Genomic DNA, 15874 nt, shown 5'->3' with positions numbered 1-15874 from the left:
ACATGACTGTTTCTGATGGTGTGTGCCATATTTCACACCTGTGGTCCCCAAACTTTCTATTGAAAGGAAGCGAGAGGCAGAGTGCAAGTTTTAGAAGGAATCCCCATCCTCTACTTCCTCACTATTCCTCCCTCAGCCCCTTGCAGTCTGGATACCACTTCCTGTCCCTCAAGTAAGGCCATTTTCTCTAAAGTTGCCCATGCCCTCATTAGGCAAATCCAGGGGCCCTTTCTCCATCCTGCCCCTCCTTGGTAGCACCCCACCCCCTCTGTTGGAGGTCTCCTGTCTTGGCTCGGAGCTCTCGGGCACCCCTCCCACCCAGACACCCCTTGTTTTTCAGGCTCTGGAATCGCTACAGTCTTGGGAAGGACACTGCCCTGGACTACAATGCATTCCTAAAGAACCTGGCCATGAACATTAACCTGAACCAGAAGTACAACTTTGTCAGCAAAGGTGGGTTCTGGGTCTCCAGGGCCCTAGGGAGGGCCCTGGCCACCGGAGGCAGGCCCGAGGCAAGAGCGGCACCTTTATTCGACAGCAGCCGGGCGATCCCCTGGGCAGCACATTGTCAGGGCCGCGGGCTGGTGGGCTGTGGGCTTTCTGTATCATGGGAAAGGGTGCCCACCCCGCTGGAGGGAAAGGGGTGCTCGTTCTAAGTCCTGGCTCGTGTCCTCAGACACACCATAGAGACAGTACAGACTGGACCACAAAAAGTGTACCAGACTCAGGTTGAACACCACCTGTGTGCCAGGCCTGTGCCAGGTGCTGGGGATCCAAAGAAAGGCAGAGTTCACAGTCCAGTGGGGGAGAAGCAAGGGAACATCTGTGGCTGGGAAGCCATGTGCAGTTTGGGCCATTCACCACTTGACCCCCCAACTCCCAAAATCCTGTGGCCATGGTGAGTGACAGAGCAGCAAGTGCGGATACCCTGGGAGCTATGGCCCCCTCCTCACACATAGGCCAAACCCCCCCACCCCAAGGCGGCAGCCATTGCCTGTGGCACCTGTGACAGGGCCTGAAGAGGAGATGAAAGGAAATCACTCAGGACAGAGGCAGTTAGGGAAGGCTTCATGGAGGAGGCACCAGAACTACAGAGAGCTGCAGGACAGCCCTTTGGGAGGACTGCTGCATGACTGCCTGCAGGACCAGGGCAGCGTTGGGCCAGTGACGGCTTGGGAGAACTGAGGCCGTGGGCCCAAGGCAAGGTCAGATGCCCATGTGTGATCACTCAGAAGACGGCTTCAGACCAGCCCTCGGATCGGAGGGCACAGACTTCCTTCATCCATCCGACAAAGGCATCTGTGCAAAGGGAAATGAAAACATACAGATTATCAGGTGCTGATCTGGCTCTGGCAGGGTGGGCAGCAGTGGCCAGCGGGCAAAAGGATGGTCCAGAATCCCACATTCTGGGCTTCTCTCTCCATGGCCTGAGACCTGGTTTGCATTTAAGGTCTGGTTCCTAGCCCAGGGAGGGAGGAGGGGGTCTCTAGAGCTCTGCTCAGTCACCCACCACCCAATAGAAGCTCCTCCAGGGAGCCAGGTGGACATGGTGATGGTGTAGTAGAGACAACGCCCTGAGTTCAAATCCCGGGGCAGTTGCTTCCCCATATCTGCTATAAAATGAGGGTGGTCTCTAAGGCTTTGCTAAGCTCTGAGTTTGCTAATCGCCTGATTTATTTAAAGACAGAAGAGAATTCTGCAAGAAGAGGGTGAGGGGCTGCCCTCAGAAGCAATATCTCCACCCATGAGACCACAGATTCTCCTGAGGATGATGGATTGAGAGGTACTCCTAATGGGCTTTGAGGAAGATGCTTCCAAAAATCATCTTGAGATTGAAAGGATTTTTTTTCTTCCTCTTCTGCTGAAATCATTAGGGAAAAAGAATGATTGAAACCACTTTCTCAGCCATATCCCTTGGTTCTTTACTTTTTATTTTTTATCTATGTCGTCAATGGCTGTGTGGGCTTGTAATTAGCATCATAACACCCACGCTTATGATGGAGAACATTGATGGATCTCTTCTAGAAAATAACATGAAGAATGACAGTCTCTCTCCTCTTTTCCCCATCCATGCAATGGGGAATGTGAAGTGGGAGCAGATTTGTGTTTGTCAAGGATTTTTAGATAAGATCCATCAGCCACTTCTCCTTGAGCTCCTTCTGGGTGGTCAGCACTGAGCGAGGCACTGTGGGGGGACAGGAGTCTGAGACATGACTGGTGCTCTCAGGATGTTACCCTGAAACACCAGGGGCAATAGGAAGCAACTTCTGACCTGTGGGCTAGGGACTGTCCAAGACTGTAACCGGACCCTGCAGCCTGGGGACTGCGGTGGATTCTGCCTCTCAGAAGGTAATGGGGCTGCTGTGGTTTGGAGGCAAAACGGCCCTGTGTGCAGACCAGGAGCTGCAAGGACCTCAGGGACCAGAGTCCAGCCCCCCTCATTGTCGGGGTCTTCTCCAGACCCCAAGGATTGCTTAGCTGTGAGCTGTGAGCTTCTACCTCTGGGGAGTTCGATTGTGACATAAAGAAGGAAAAATCCAGGATGTGAGCCAGAGGTTGAACAGCAAGGGTGAGTAGGAGCAAGCAAAGGTTTTATCAGGAGAGCAGCACTCAGAGTCAGAGCCAGTGAAAAATAACCCATACCTCCGACACATAGCTGTCTGGAGGAGTTGCCTTGCTTGCCTCCTGCTTGATTAGGACGTTGAGCTGTCACTGCCTTTCTTGGGTTCACCTCTTTTTCTGGGTCTGGAGTCAGGAGGGCCTGAGTTCAAATCTAACCTCAGCTACTTACTAGTTCTATGAGACTGGGCAAGTCACTTCACTGTTTCCCACCTCAGTTTTCTTAACTGCAGAATGGGGATAATAGCAGCACTCACTTCCTAGGGTGGTTGTGAGGGTCAAATGAGATGGGTGTAAAATCCTTGGCTCAGTGCGCGGCACACAGTAGGCGTCTAATAGATGCTTGTTCGCGTGTCCCCCTCCTCCTTGCTCCAGTAACACCAGAGTCCACTGCCTCAAGGGCTGTAATGAGCCTTGGGACTAAGAAGTGCATTCTGAGAGCTGGCCATGGTCCTGAAGGCCTCCACCCGGTGGATGGCAGGGCAGGCTGAGGTAATGTGGGAGAGTGATTTATAACTAGAGCGGGCTGCAGAGATGCGGGCTATTATTATAATTAAGCACTAGTGCTCGTCACCGTCCTGCGCTCATGAAATATGGCATCACATTTTCACCCTAATGGAATGTGAAGGAACTTGTGATCTCATCCACGGCGTCCTCTCTCCGCCAGCAATCGCTGCCCTTCTGCACCATCTCGTCCGTGTCCTCCCACAGGCCAGCCCGGGCATCCACCTGGTGTGCCGAGGACCTCCTCCATCCCTTGACATCTGGGGGTGGGTATCTATGGACCACACAGTCTGCTTGTCTTGCTCTGTCACTTGATGATGGGCCCATTTTCTTTCTAGACTTTTTGATTTCCCCCTCCTATTTTTATACATTTCTTGTGCACAATTCATTACTAGAAATATGAGCTTGCCACAAAAAACCATTAATGATTGTAGAATGAGTTAAAATCCAGGTATGAAGTTCTTCCCAGCTCTGACCTTACCTGTCAGTTCTGACATCTCTTGTTCTACGCTGCCTCCCAACCCCGACATCCCTTCTAAGCTCCCTCCCAGCTCTGACACCCCCTGTTCTAAGCTCCCTCCCACCTCTGACATCCCCTGTTCTAAGCTCCCTCCCAGCTCTGACATCCCCTGTTCTAAGCTCCCTCCCAACTCTGACATCCCCTGTTCTAAGCTCCCTCCCAGCTCTGAGATCCCCTGTTCTCAGCCCTCCCAGCTCTGACATCCCCTGTTCTCAGCCCCCTCCCAGCTCTGACATCCCCTGTTCTAAGCCTCCTCCCACCTCTGACATCCCCTGTTCTCAGCCCCCTCCCAGCTCTGACATCCCCTGTTCTAAGCTCCCTCCCAGCTCTGACATCCCTGTTCTCAGCCCCTCCAGCTCTGACACCCCCTGTTCTCAGCCCCCTCCAGCTCTGAGCATCCCTGTTCTCAGCCCCCTCCAGCTCCGACATCCCTGTTCTCAGCCCCTCCAGCTCTGACATCCCTGTTCTCAGCTCCCTCCCAGCTCTGACATCCCCTGTTCTAAGCTCCCTCCCAGCTCTGACATCCCCTGTTCTAAGCTCCCTCCCAGCTCTGACACCCCCTGTTCTCAGCCCGCTCCCAGCTCTGACACCCCCTGTTCTAAGCTCCCTCCCACCTCTGACATCCCCTGTTCTAAGCTCCCTCCCAGCTCTGACATCCCCTGTTCTAAGCTCCCTCCCAGCTCTGACACCCCCTGTTCTAAGCCCCCTCTCAGCTCTGACATCCCCTATTCTAAGCCTCCTTCCATCTCTAACATTCTCTTTCTAAGCTCCCTCCCAGCCCTGGCATCTCATGTTCTAAAGTCCTCCTACTCTGCCATTTCCTGTTCTAAGGCCCCTGACCTTCTTTGCTCCTGGGACATTTCCAACCTAACATCATACAATTAAGTGACAATGAGTGCTCTCCGTAAAAGGGGAAGTATTCTTATTGAGACAGACCCTAGCATCCAATGTTGCCATGTTATGTTCCAGGACATGCTCCTGAATGGATTCTATAGAGCTTTCTTAATTAAGGACACAACAGAATGCCCCAATCAGGAAATCACCATCCAGGGAAATTCCTGAGACAATGCCAGCTCACAAAGTCGGGACCCGGATACGAATCCTGTCTCTAAAGTACCCAAAGTGAGAAGTGGTGTCTGTCACGGAAGCCACCCTAAACCTTAGGGTGGAGGGTCGGCTGAAAGGCTGTCCTGCTGAGGGAGATGGCAAGGTCAGGTGGGGCTGAGGGGTCTCCACGTGTGGCCCTCTCTCCAACACCCTAGCTGCCCCCGCTGCCAGTCTCATGTGTCTTTATCCCCAAGGTTTGTCTCAGAAACAGCAGGCAGAATCTCCAGGGCAGTAAATTGGTGACAGCCAGTTCATTTGTCACTTTTCAAGATGTCAAACAGTCAGCCCCTTTTTTTGTTCCTCTTTGATGATTGTGATTTTGCTGTCTAGCTCATCATGAACTGTCAGAGACGTCTTTTTAATCAGGTACCTGGGTGATATCAGTAAGGTCTGCGATCCTCCTCCCCTATCCCCACCAGTGCTTTCAGGCATCCTGACAATTGGCCCCCCGATGTCCCCTGAATGGAGCCCCCTCTGGCAGAGGGGTCTGCGTGCCCTGGGGTTATCCCTGTTTCCTTCCTGATCCCGGTCCTGTTTCTTCCTCCTGCTCAGGGGCTGGGCTGGGAGAATCCAAATGTGGCGCCATCACTGTCCTTGACTGAGACATCTAGACGGATCTTTTCCATTTTTCACCTTTGCTTTCCCCAGTGCCGAGGGCACGATTTTGTTTGCTACATTGCCACTGCAAAAGCCTCTAACGAGTCTGCCTGTCTCTACTTTCCTGTGGCTCCACAAAGTTGCCAAATGTAAGGTCTCCCCAAATGTAAGGTCACTCTCTGATTCAAAATCTTGAGTGGGGGGATAACATAAAACATTCTTAATCGCCATCTAGTCTTAATGGGCACTCACCGCAGCAAGGCAATCCATTCATCACTGCTCCCATTCCCTCCCATGGCTGTTCTGAATCATCTTCTCTCTCCTCTGTCCTTCCTCTCACGTACCAGGGGCAACGAGAAGCACGTTTTCCCTACCACATTCTGTAATTTCATCAAGTGGGCTGGGGGGCCTGGGGACTCCTGTTCAGCTTCCCTCTATAATTCTTAGGCACAGCTCCTCCAAAGCCTTCTGTGGTTCCCTGTGGCTGCTTCAACTCCTCACCGTGGTGTTCCAGGCCTCCCTTGTGTATGTTCTTTATTTTCCCATCTCTCTAACTTTGGTTCTATCACTCATTAGAACCACAATTTCCCCTCCGTCCCCCCTCTTCCACTCCTTACCTTGCACCATCTCTGCCTTTTCCTACCATCTTTTATAGCCTAAATAGGTTCCTCCAGAAAATGTTTCTGCTTTCCTTGCCTAGCCCTGTCAATATTAGTCCCACTGCCTCTTAACCGAGCATCCCTGTATCCCAGCACCCCCAAACATCTCTGAGGCTCTAAGTTGACTTATGTTCAGTGTGTGTGGGGGAGGGTTTTTGGATGATCCTGGTTATGCAATTAGGGCTTAATTCTATGGAGGCCAAATCAAATAGTCACTCATAGGAGATAGTTACAGAGAATGATTATTCTCTTGCCCTTTTTTCCTCCCTCTGTAGAATGAGTAGGTTCTCTGGGTACTGATGCAGAAGGAACAATGTCCCACCAGACTCGCTGGGGGATGTGGGGGAAAACTGCCCCTGGGATGGGGGTGAGGAGGAACAGAGTGTCAGCCAGTCATTCCCTGGTCATTCCCTGCCTCCTCTCTGCTTGGTCTCAGCAGCCGGTGTTGGGAGGACCTGTAGGACTAGGCGCTCAGTTCCTGGCTCCATCAGGATCAGGATTCTGTGGGCACTCCTGGGATGGAGAGGGTGTCGCAGACTTAGCCCATGGTTCTGTTCTTTCTTTTCCTCTTCCACCCCAACCCATCCCTCTTGGCACAGTACCCTGGACACCAGCCTCAGTGGCTCCTGATATGCCCTACGAATCACCCATGATGGGGACCCCCTTTTTGAAGGTGATGAGGTGGATCACCTGGCATCCTGATGGGTGATGCTGTGGAGAGCAGGGACCTGGGCGTGCCTTCCCCAGCCCCAAGAGCATTCTGGACCCAGCCCAAGCCTCCGCAGAGCTCTAAACTCTTAGCAGGGTTGGCTAAGTTTTTGTTTCATGACTTGTTCACCTCATAGCACATCTGGTTGAACCAAGGTCCTCAGAGACTGCTTCCAGATGATTTCACAGGTGCTTTCCAGCTTTAGCTCTGGGGCGCCTTCTCTCCTGACATCTCCTGGTTCTGATTCTGGCCCTGAAGGTCAGCACTCCTTTGAAGACCTCATGGCTCCGTGTGAGAACAGTGTCCTGGGGCAGTGGCAGGCAAGCCAGGACCAGGGGAGTGTCCCTGATGGGCTTCTTCTTGAGGGTGGGGGAGGGGAATGACAGCTCTGAAAGTCGTTCTCCCACCCCAGATCATGTTCTAAGTGTGCTTATTTGGGCTGGAGCCTAGGAGAAGTGTGATTTACTCGTAGCCATTTTGGGAAGTCAATCTGTAAAGCCATTTGGGATTCTTCACAGACCTCCTCATGTTTCAGGCTTGTTGAACAATCTTATCTGAGAAGATTCAAGTCAATCACTGGATATTTTTACTTTTGTCTTGTTGGCAGCCGGAGAGGTGGACAGAGGGCTGGCTTTGGAGTCCGGAGGAGTCCGTTTCCAGCCTTGTGCTGGCCCCTCACGCCTCAGGCAGCTCTCAGGCTATGACCGGCCTGGGTGGGTGGGATTCTCCAAACAATGACATCCCGAGTGTGGACCAAAAAGTGAGCAAAGCAGGTGGCCCATAGCCAGCCAGGGGTAATCCATGAATGCCATTTCTCCTCCTTCCCTGACAGAGTGTGCATGGAGGGTGAAGCCAGACAGCAAATATGTGTTCTCCTTCTCCTCAACTTCTGGAGATGGTTGGGAAAACTCTTCTATGGATGAAATTGAAGCAGCGTTCTGTAAAGAGGTGAGCTCTTCCTTCCTTTCATCTGGGAAGACCCCAACCCTGCTAAGAACTCCCCTCCCAGCGCTGGTGTGATGTAGTCTTTGTCCAAAGCTTATTTCCTTCCCCTTCCCTTATAACTTAGTGCTGACCTTTCTGAGCTGAGCTGGATGGGGGGCTTTGACAACTGGGAGGATCTTTGGCAGAGCCATTCTTCTGGCCTAACCTTTCCCCAAACTAACACAAACTGGGCCCAAATAATTTTATGGGCAAGTACATCCCATCCAAGGAACACGGTTTCCATTCATTCCTTGAGTCACCTTAGCAAGTCACTCAATTTCTGAAATGATTGGACTAGATGACTTCTAAGGTCCATTAGTTTTAAGTCTATAATTCTGTGGTGGTGAGGAGTGATCAGTTGAGTTCCTCAAACTCTTGGGGACACTTCTCAGCTTGTGCCTCTGTCCCGAGACATATGTACTTGTCTGAAATAACCGCAAGTCCTGATTGGTCCCTGTGACTGTGGAACTAGGGTTGAAATCCTCCGAGTCAAAATTCATTCTACCTTCAATGGGATGTGGAGTCTCAACTGACTTAACTCCCCTGTAATGATCTCCCCTCAGTTATATATCTCTATCCCAGTAAAGTTTATGTATCTCAGATTGTCCAGAGCACCCATCCAGCCTGCTATGGACAAAGGTCCATAGGCCTTATAATTTTATTAAATGGACTCTTTGATCCTCCCGTGCCCACATCTGTTGTTTCATAGTCCTGAGTCATGGGAGGCCACAATAAGGCCATCGAGGCAGATTTGAATAGAAATTATGTCAGCAATTCCAAAGTTACTATTGGTAGGTCAAGAAGCAGGCCTTCAGAAGAGTCTTTGAAAATTGTTAGCTCAAGATATCCTCTTTGTCTTTAACTGTTGAATGAGCTCTTTCTACCTTTATTAATAGCTCAGCCTTCCAGCCCAGGTAACTTTGCTCCTTCTCCCTCCCTCCCCACCAAGCAGATTGGACTGCCCGTCCTGTGCCAGCTTCAGCTACTTTGAATCTCTCACAATATCTTCTTTAAACTAATACGATAGCACAAAAGGAGAGGAGTGTGTGTGTGTATGTGTGTAAGAATAGGGTAGATATAGAATTATTACTTAGCCTTCTGCCTGATTTTCTTGGGGGTGGGTGGCAGGAGTGGGGGGCATGAGGTTGAGATCTGAGTTCCTTTAGAGCATCTCTCACAACCAGAGCACTTAATGGCTTGTAAAGTGCTTTTTTTTAAAACCACAACCCTTTGGGAACTGACAAATATCTATCTTCCATTTGGGCAGAGGAAGAAACTGAGTCTCAGAGATGGAGGAGCTTGCCCACAGTCATGTGGCTAGGAATTGGTGGAGCTGGCTCTGTGGTCCAGAGCTCCCAGTTCTGAGTTCAGAGATCTCCCCCTCACACCCCTTCAGCAGTGGGTGAGGAGAAAAGAGCTCACCGAGAAGTTTTCAATGGCCAATTCTTAAAAGGGACCCCCCTGTAGCAGTGCACAAGCAGCTATAGTTTCAGAAAGTTTTTTTCCTAGTTCCAGAACATTTGGAACATCTGAAAGAGATAAGAAAGAATTGCTCTAAGGGTAGATACCTTGTACCATTGGCAACGTACCTCCATTAGAGGCTTACACTATCTAGGGGTCTCTACACCCAGCCCCATTTTGGGTTTGTCTTCATAGTAGGGAAGGAAAGCCATTTATGCTCATTCTCCATGATAATCTCTTTTGCTTGTCATGGTCCAAGCATAGGTCTACTCAACATGAGTGCTGAGGTGTTTCTGAGCTTGGGAAAGCCGTTTTTAACCTTTAACTCAACAGACACACTCTTGTCTGCTCTTTCTATTAAGCTTTCAGGCTCCTGACCATTTATGATCTCATGGCATCAGATCCATTAGCTTCCTCTCTCTCTCTCTCTCTCTCTCTCTCTCTCTCTCTCTCTCTCTCTCTGTCTCTATTTACCTCTCTGTCTTTATTTTTCTGTCTCTGTGTATGTCTCTCTCTCCATCTATCATCTTATCTCTGCATCTGTATCTCAGTCTACCACGATAGTCTATCTATAGTCTATCTATCTATCTCATGCATTAAGAATGAGCCCTCTTCTTACTCCTTCCACCAGGAATTCTTGCCTTACTGACCAAGAAGGACTTTATTCTTTTTTTCTTTTTTAAACAAAATATTTTAAATTAGATTTATTTAGTATTTTATTTTTCCCATTATATGTAAAAACAATTTTTAACATTCATTTTTAAAACTTTTGAGTTCCAAATCCTCTCCCTTCCTCCCTCCCTACCTCATTGAGAAGGTAAACAATTTGATATAGGTTATACACGTATAAACCCATGCAAAACATTTCCATAATTGTCATGTTGTTAAAAAAACATAGACCAAAAAAAAGACCTCGAGAAATATAAAGTTAAAAGAATCTGTTTCAATCTGCATTCAGGTACCATGAGTTCTTTGTCTGGGGACGGGTAGCATTTTTCATTATAAGAAAGGACTTTATTCTTAGAGCACATTTTCCTTCTGGTCAGTGAGCCTGGCTGACAAAACCTAGATCCCTTGCTCATCCCTGCTTCTTCCAGCAGTCATTAGGGACTGCTAGAAAAGGGGATGTGGAGGCACAGTAGAATCCATCCAATTCAGAGAGGGAGAGACAGGCAGGAGGCCAGGCTGGAGATTGTCATTATTGCTCAACAATAAACAGCAGGAAAATCCTCAGAAAAAGCAAAACCATCTTCATATTATTTTATGTGTCCTCCCCCTACTGCATGCAGTTAACCTAGTTTACTGAAATTTTGGAGTCCCATAAGCAAAGCTCATTTTCCCAATTTTTTTGGGGGGGGGGAGCAGAGAAGGTAGTTTTGTGTGTGTGTGTGTGTGTGTGTGTGTGTGTGTGTGTGTAAGTTTTCCCCGTGAATAAAAAAGAACAAAATGAGAACAAAAAGAAACAATTAAAGAACTGCTTTGTGCCAACCATGTTTAAGTAGCCTTTCCATTTGTTGTTTTCTTTGTGGTTAAAAAAAAAAGAGTTGTTTTTTAATAAGACGTTGCTGGCTTTTATTGTTTGATTGACCTGATTTAATGGAGAGCAGCCTGGCATGGGCTCACAGTAGGGATGGCTTGTAAGTATATTAAGGAAGATGTATCAAATTGGCAGTTTCCCCAAGTATTTTTAGCTCCTTGAAATGTGAGGCAGAGTGGCGTCCCAACGTCCCATCTTCCTTGTCTGCCTTGTCACTCGGGCCCAGCAAAGCTGGCTTTGTAGCGACTCATTAATTAAACATCTGAAGGTCAGTGCATGTCACAGTAACCTTTTTGATCAGTTTGGGGAAAGAGGGAATTGGAAAAGGCCCTGCAGAAATAAAGCGTATTGATAGTTGAGGTTCTCCACAAACACGGCTCTGCTGAGCCTGCCACTCTAAATTGCATTCCTTCCAGTTTGGTGTGTCCACGGCGAATATCGAAAAAGCCCTCAGTGCATTTGACACCACCAAAAGAGGATACGTGTCTCTGAATTACTTAAAGGTGGTTGTTGACAACTTTATATTCCCATTACCAAAAGGGATTTTTCTGCAGCTACTGAAAAGGTAAGTTTTTCTTGGCAATATTTGGAAATGTTAATTGGTGACTGGAAAAAGGCGACGGGCTGGGAAGGTGGCAAGAGCTGGGGAAGAGATGGCCCGGGCCGCCCTGGTCCCCTCTGGTGGATCTCTGGGAAATCCTGCCCAGGAAAGCACAGGAGCAGCAGGCAGGGAAGGGGGTGCCTGCATGGGTGAGCTTCCTGATTCAGCCTCAGGTGGACAGGGCAGCGAGGGCGCTTGCTCACTGGGACCCAGGTGTTGCCCTCTTCTGGCCTCCTGGTTTGGGGTTCCAACACGGCACAGGCATGGGGGGGTATGTCACCCGCAGAGTCCAGGGCAGCAGGGAGGGAGGCGTGGTGGGGCTTGTTCAGGGATCTTGGTGGATCCTTGAGATCGCCTCTCTCAGAATAAACCACAAGCCTCCAAGGGATCTAAAGAACTGGGTCTAATTGGCCTAGAGAGAGGAAGTCTCAGACACACATCTTGGGACTGGAACAAGGAACAATGCAGGAAAGTCCCAGAAAGAACAGATTTCAGTCTAGTGTCAGGAAGGATTTCCTCACAATGAATGGTCCTCCCAAGTGGGATGAGTTATCTCAGGAGTTAGCGAGTCCCTTACCACCAGAGGTATCCAAGCAAAGATTTGTTGGGGATGTGGCAGGGGGTAGGAGTTGGATTGAATGACCCGAGGGCCTTTCTACTCCAGACTCATGCACTCTGGGACTTTCCCATGTATTGATGTATGTGGAACCCAAGCCAGGTTTACACAGGTCCATAGAGCAGAGAGCTGGGCTTCCTCTGCAGTCACAAGCTCACCAAGGGTCTGTTAGGCACTAATTATGTACCAGAGATGAAAAATGACCTCCTCCAGACCCATGCGGTGCTGTCCAGCGTCGGGCAGCCTTTCGAGATTGCTCTCCTTCTCCACACTGGAGTGTCATAGGAGCACAGGGTCAGAGACGTAATGATCTTGTTCAACCTCCTCATTTTCAGATGAGGAAACTGAGACCCCGAAGGTCAGAGCTGAGCCTTGAACCTGGGACTTCTCAAGGTTTGTGCTCTTTCCTAGCTCTTGCCTTCCAGGAGTGTCCAGTTTCCTGGGAGGCAGGACAAAGAATATGAATAATTGCTCATTCCTGAGTCCACAGGGCAATGAATCCACAGGCAAGAGGGACCGATTACTTTCCCATGGGGCTGTAGGGAAGGGTGTAGGATAAGAGAAGCTTTCCTTGTGGGACCCTGCCTCATTCTCCTGCAGAGGAAGACTGGGGCTTTAGTTTCTGTGGACCTTGAGCACTAAACTGTCATCTTGGTGCATGCTCTGGAATCCTGACTGATTTCCCCTCCTGCCCCCCAACTTACTTAGGGATGGCCCAAGGCTGAGCATTGAGCATGCTTTGTGGGCCTTTGCCTGTTAGGTAACTATGATATTGTTCTTTCTTTCATTCTTTAAGATGTGAGTCTTATTGTCTCAATGGAGAAAGTGCATCTCATCTGAGAAAATGCCCCAAACCAAGTCTGGGATGGTTTGTCTCCTATTTCTCTGACATTCAGTGCCGAGAGGGCCCTTTCAGCTCTGACATCCCCTGTTCTACCCCCCTCCCAGCTCTGACATCCCCTCATCCCAGGATAGAAACCCTCACTTTGATCACTACCAGGAGCACAGCAACAGCAATAATATTATCATTGTGACAACGGTGATCCTACAATTCTCACCTGTTCTTAAATTGACAGGGAACTCATCACCTTCCAGAGCAGCCTTTTCCATTTTAGGAGAGCTTGATTTGTTAGGAATTTTCCCTCAGTCTGAGTGAAAATCTAGTCCCAACTGAGTGTTCCACACAACACAGTGTTCTTACTCTTTCTGTTATTTGCTTGCATTTTGTTTTCTTTCTCAGATTTTTTCCTTCTTGATCCGATTTTTCTTGTGCAGCAAGAGAACTGTAGAAATATATATAGATATATTGGATTTAACATATACTTTAACATATTTAATATGTATGGGACTACCTGCCATCTAGGGGAGGGGGTGAGGGGAAGCCGGGGAACATTTGGAACAAAAGGCTTTGCAAAGGTCAATGTAGAAAAATTACCCATGAATATGTTTTGTAAATAAACAACTTGAATAAAATAAGAAAATCTAGTCCCAGAGGTTCCAACCCCCCATTGGCTGCTCATTTCCCTACTGGAAGGCTGAGCCTCTATAACTCTGAAGACTTTGTTAGTAGATGAAATACAGCTGTTGGTAACTTGGACTGCCCCCCACCCCTCCTTATAAGCCACAATGTAGCTCCCCTTGGCACATGGTCCCCAGATGAACTTGGCTCGAAAGGGCTGACCTCTAAATGCTTCCCTGCTGGGAATCCATCGCCAGCTTGTCCAGGTTGGCGGTGAGATGATGTTTTCAGGGGACAGAAGTGTCTTGGAGCCGGAAAGAGCACCACGGGATGAATCTGGGTCTGGGGCCCAAGTGTCTGTAGATCAGCTGCCTGGAACTAGCAGCCTCCCCATCACTGCCGCTCCCCTTCCTCCCACTTTTGTACCTGCCGTCGCTGTCCGGGTTTACCAACAATCTGACTTTGCAAGGAAGGGAAGGGGAAAGGAATAAGCATTTATTAAATGCCTACTGCATGCCGGGCTTGGTTCTATGATAAGATAAGATCCAAAAGTGAAATTCAGTAGAAATACATGGCAGGCCTTACCGAATTCACAAGCACAGGAAGGGAGAGTCATAGTGTTGGGAAAAGATCTGGGGGTCTTAGTGAATTGTAGGCTCTCCATGTCTTGTGATATGGTAGCTAGAAAAAGTGGGTTGAATTAAGAGGGATGTAAATTCTGGGCTCAGGAGGTGATGTAATCCTCCCCCCCCCCCATTTAGCCTTCATGGGGAGTCTTGTGCTAGCACCAGGGTGTAGGATGGAGTTTGGTAAGCTGGGAAGTGTCAAGAGGAGGGAGAGTAACAGTGATGTGGAAGGGTCTCAAGTCCAGGCCAAAGAAAGACTCGTTGGCGTCAGTGGGAATTTTAGACTGAACTGAGGCAAAGGATGAGGGTGGAGGGTAGAGGATTGTTGATTGGGAACCAGAAGGGACACGAAAGCCTGTTGCCTAGACAAGGGGTTAGTCTGACTCTGCTTAGCCCCAGAGCACTGGGCTAGGTACACTGTGGAGAGGCTACAGAGGCTAAGACTGGAGTTCCACATCAGGGAAACACCCCCAAGACAAGTGATTTCTGGGCGCAGAGTGGGCTTCCGAGGAAGGTGGCGACTTCTCCACCTTCTGGGGCTTTGGGCAGCACCAGGATGGCCGGGGTAAGGGCAGGACAGTCGGGCCGGGCCGGGGTAAGGGCAGGACGGTTGGGCGGAAGGCCGCTGGTGTCTCTCCTGGTTCACCTCTGGCTCGGTGTCCGGACTCTGAAGTTTGGGATCCCAGCCCCTCCTTCCTCTCTTGCTTCACTCCCCACAATTCACACCCTCTGGATTCCATTTTCTTGAAGTGTTTTTGGTGGCTCCTCTGTTATGATGTAGCCACCAACCTGCTGCCTTCCTAACACTGAATTTGGTGCCTCCAGTAGAGATAAACCTGTTTAAAACAGCATTTCTATTTTACTTGACCCAGATTAGGATTTAAAACCACCGGTAAAATTGCTTGGAAGCAATTTTTAAGAAAATGTCAGGACTGTGCCTTAGCTGAGAATGGAAACATGATTCCCATGAGGAAAAAGAAAAGGTATGTTGTATATTCTGCTCCCTTTATGAAATGAATTTGCTTAAAACGCTGTGGAATATGGAGGGAAGTTGTAAAGTTGGAATCCTTTGGTGGTTATTTGAGGGATGGCAGATGGGTCTCACTGAAAGGGCTAAAATGTACACAGACATAGGGATATTCTGGGCAAATGATTCCCATTTTTAGTCATTTATGACCACAGAGCCTTCACATGTGTCCTCTCACCTGATTTTCAAAAGAATCCAGAGAGGAAGGGAGGGCAAGGGATTTTAGGCCCATTTTCAGATGAGGAAACTGAGGCATAGAGCAATGATTTAACCACTACAGGTGCTTAGCCAATAGTGATAGAGCTGGGATCCCAAGAGGGGCCTACTTACTCTTTAAAAATCCTTCCTAAATACTAGGTTTTCCTGAGCTAATGGACCTGCAATAGTAAATTTAATAATAAAACATAAGTAAATAAAAAAAAAACTTGTAATTATAGAGCTCTTTAAGGTTTGCAGAACACCTTACAAATTATCTAATTTGAACCTCTTATTAATTGCCTCACTCAGGATCTTCTGAACTCAGCTCTTTCTTCCTCTAGGGAAAGTGGGAGACCAGCCCTCCCTTACCTCAGCAAGTCAATACATCCCATCTAGGAACTCCTTTCTTTAACTGAGGTCTCTTGGTGGGCTAGTGGAGTACAAGTGATAAGGGAATGTAAGCTGGGCTTCTACCCCTAGACCCCGTTCATAAGCACTGAGCTAAGTGCAGGGCAGGTGCCATGTGCCAAGGCTGATAGGAGCCCTCCTGGGATTCTCAAGGGAGAAACACCCACATGTGAGGATCTGGGCTGCAGGGAAGTGGATGGCCAAGCTCCATGGCCCTTGGGGTAGCGATTCCTAGTTTAAAT

At 48.9% G+C, this 15874-nt stretch overlaps 1 protein-coding gene across 1 annotated transcript in view; it reads left to right on the top strand.

Moving 5' to 3' along the window:
* EFCAB6 (EF-hand calcium binding domain 6) overlaps window positions 1-15874 on the top strand; it is a 165367-nt gene that overhangs the window by 48905 nt on the left and 100588 nt on the right. Inside the window, exons 6-9 of the mRNA XM_031938646.1 lie at window positions 341-453; window positions 7548-7663; window positions 11114-11262; window positions 14872-14982. Coding sequence (XP_031794506.1) covers window positions 341-453; window positions 7548-7663; window positions 11114-11262; window positions 14872-14982 — 489 coding nt within the window. The remainder of the gene's footprint in view (window positions 1-340; window positions 454-7547; window positions 7664-11113; window positions 11263-14871; window positions 14983-15874) is intronic.

This window comes from Sarcophilus harrisii, chromosome 5, assembly GCF_902635505.1.
Source record: "Sarcophilus harrisii chromosome 5, mSarHar1.11, whole genome shotgun sequence".
NCBI lineage: Eukaryota > Metazoa > Chordata > Mammalia > Dasyuromorphia > Dasyuridae > Sarcophilus > Sarcophilus harrisii.
The sequence above is the reverse complement of the archived record's forward strand: the minus strand, read 5'-3'. Positions and strand labels throughout refer to the sequence as shown.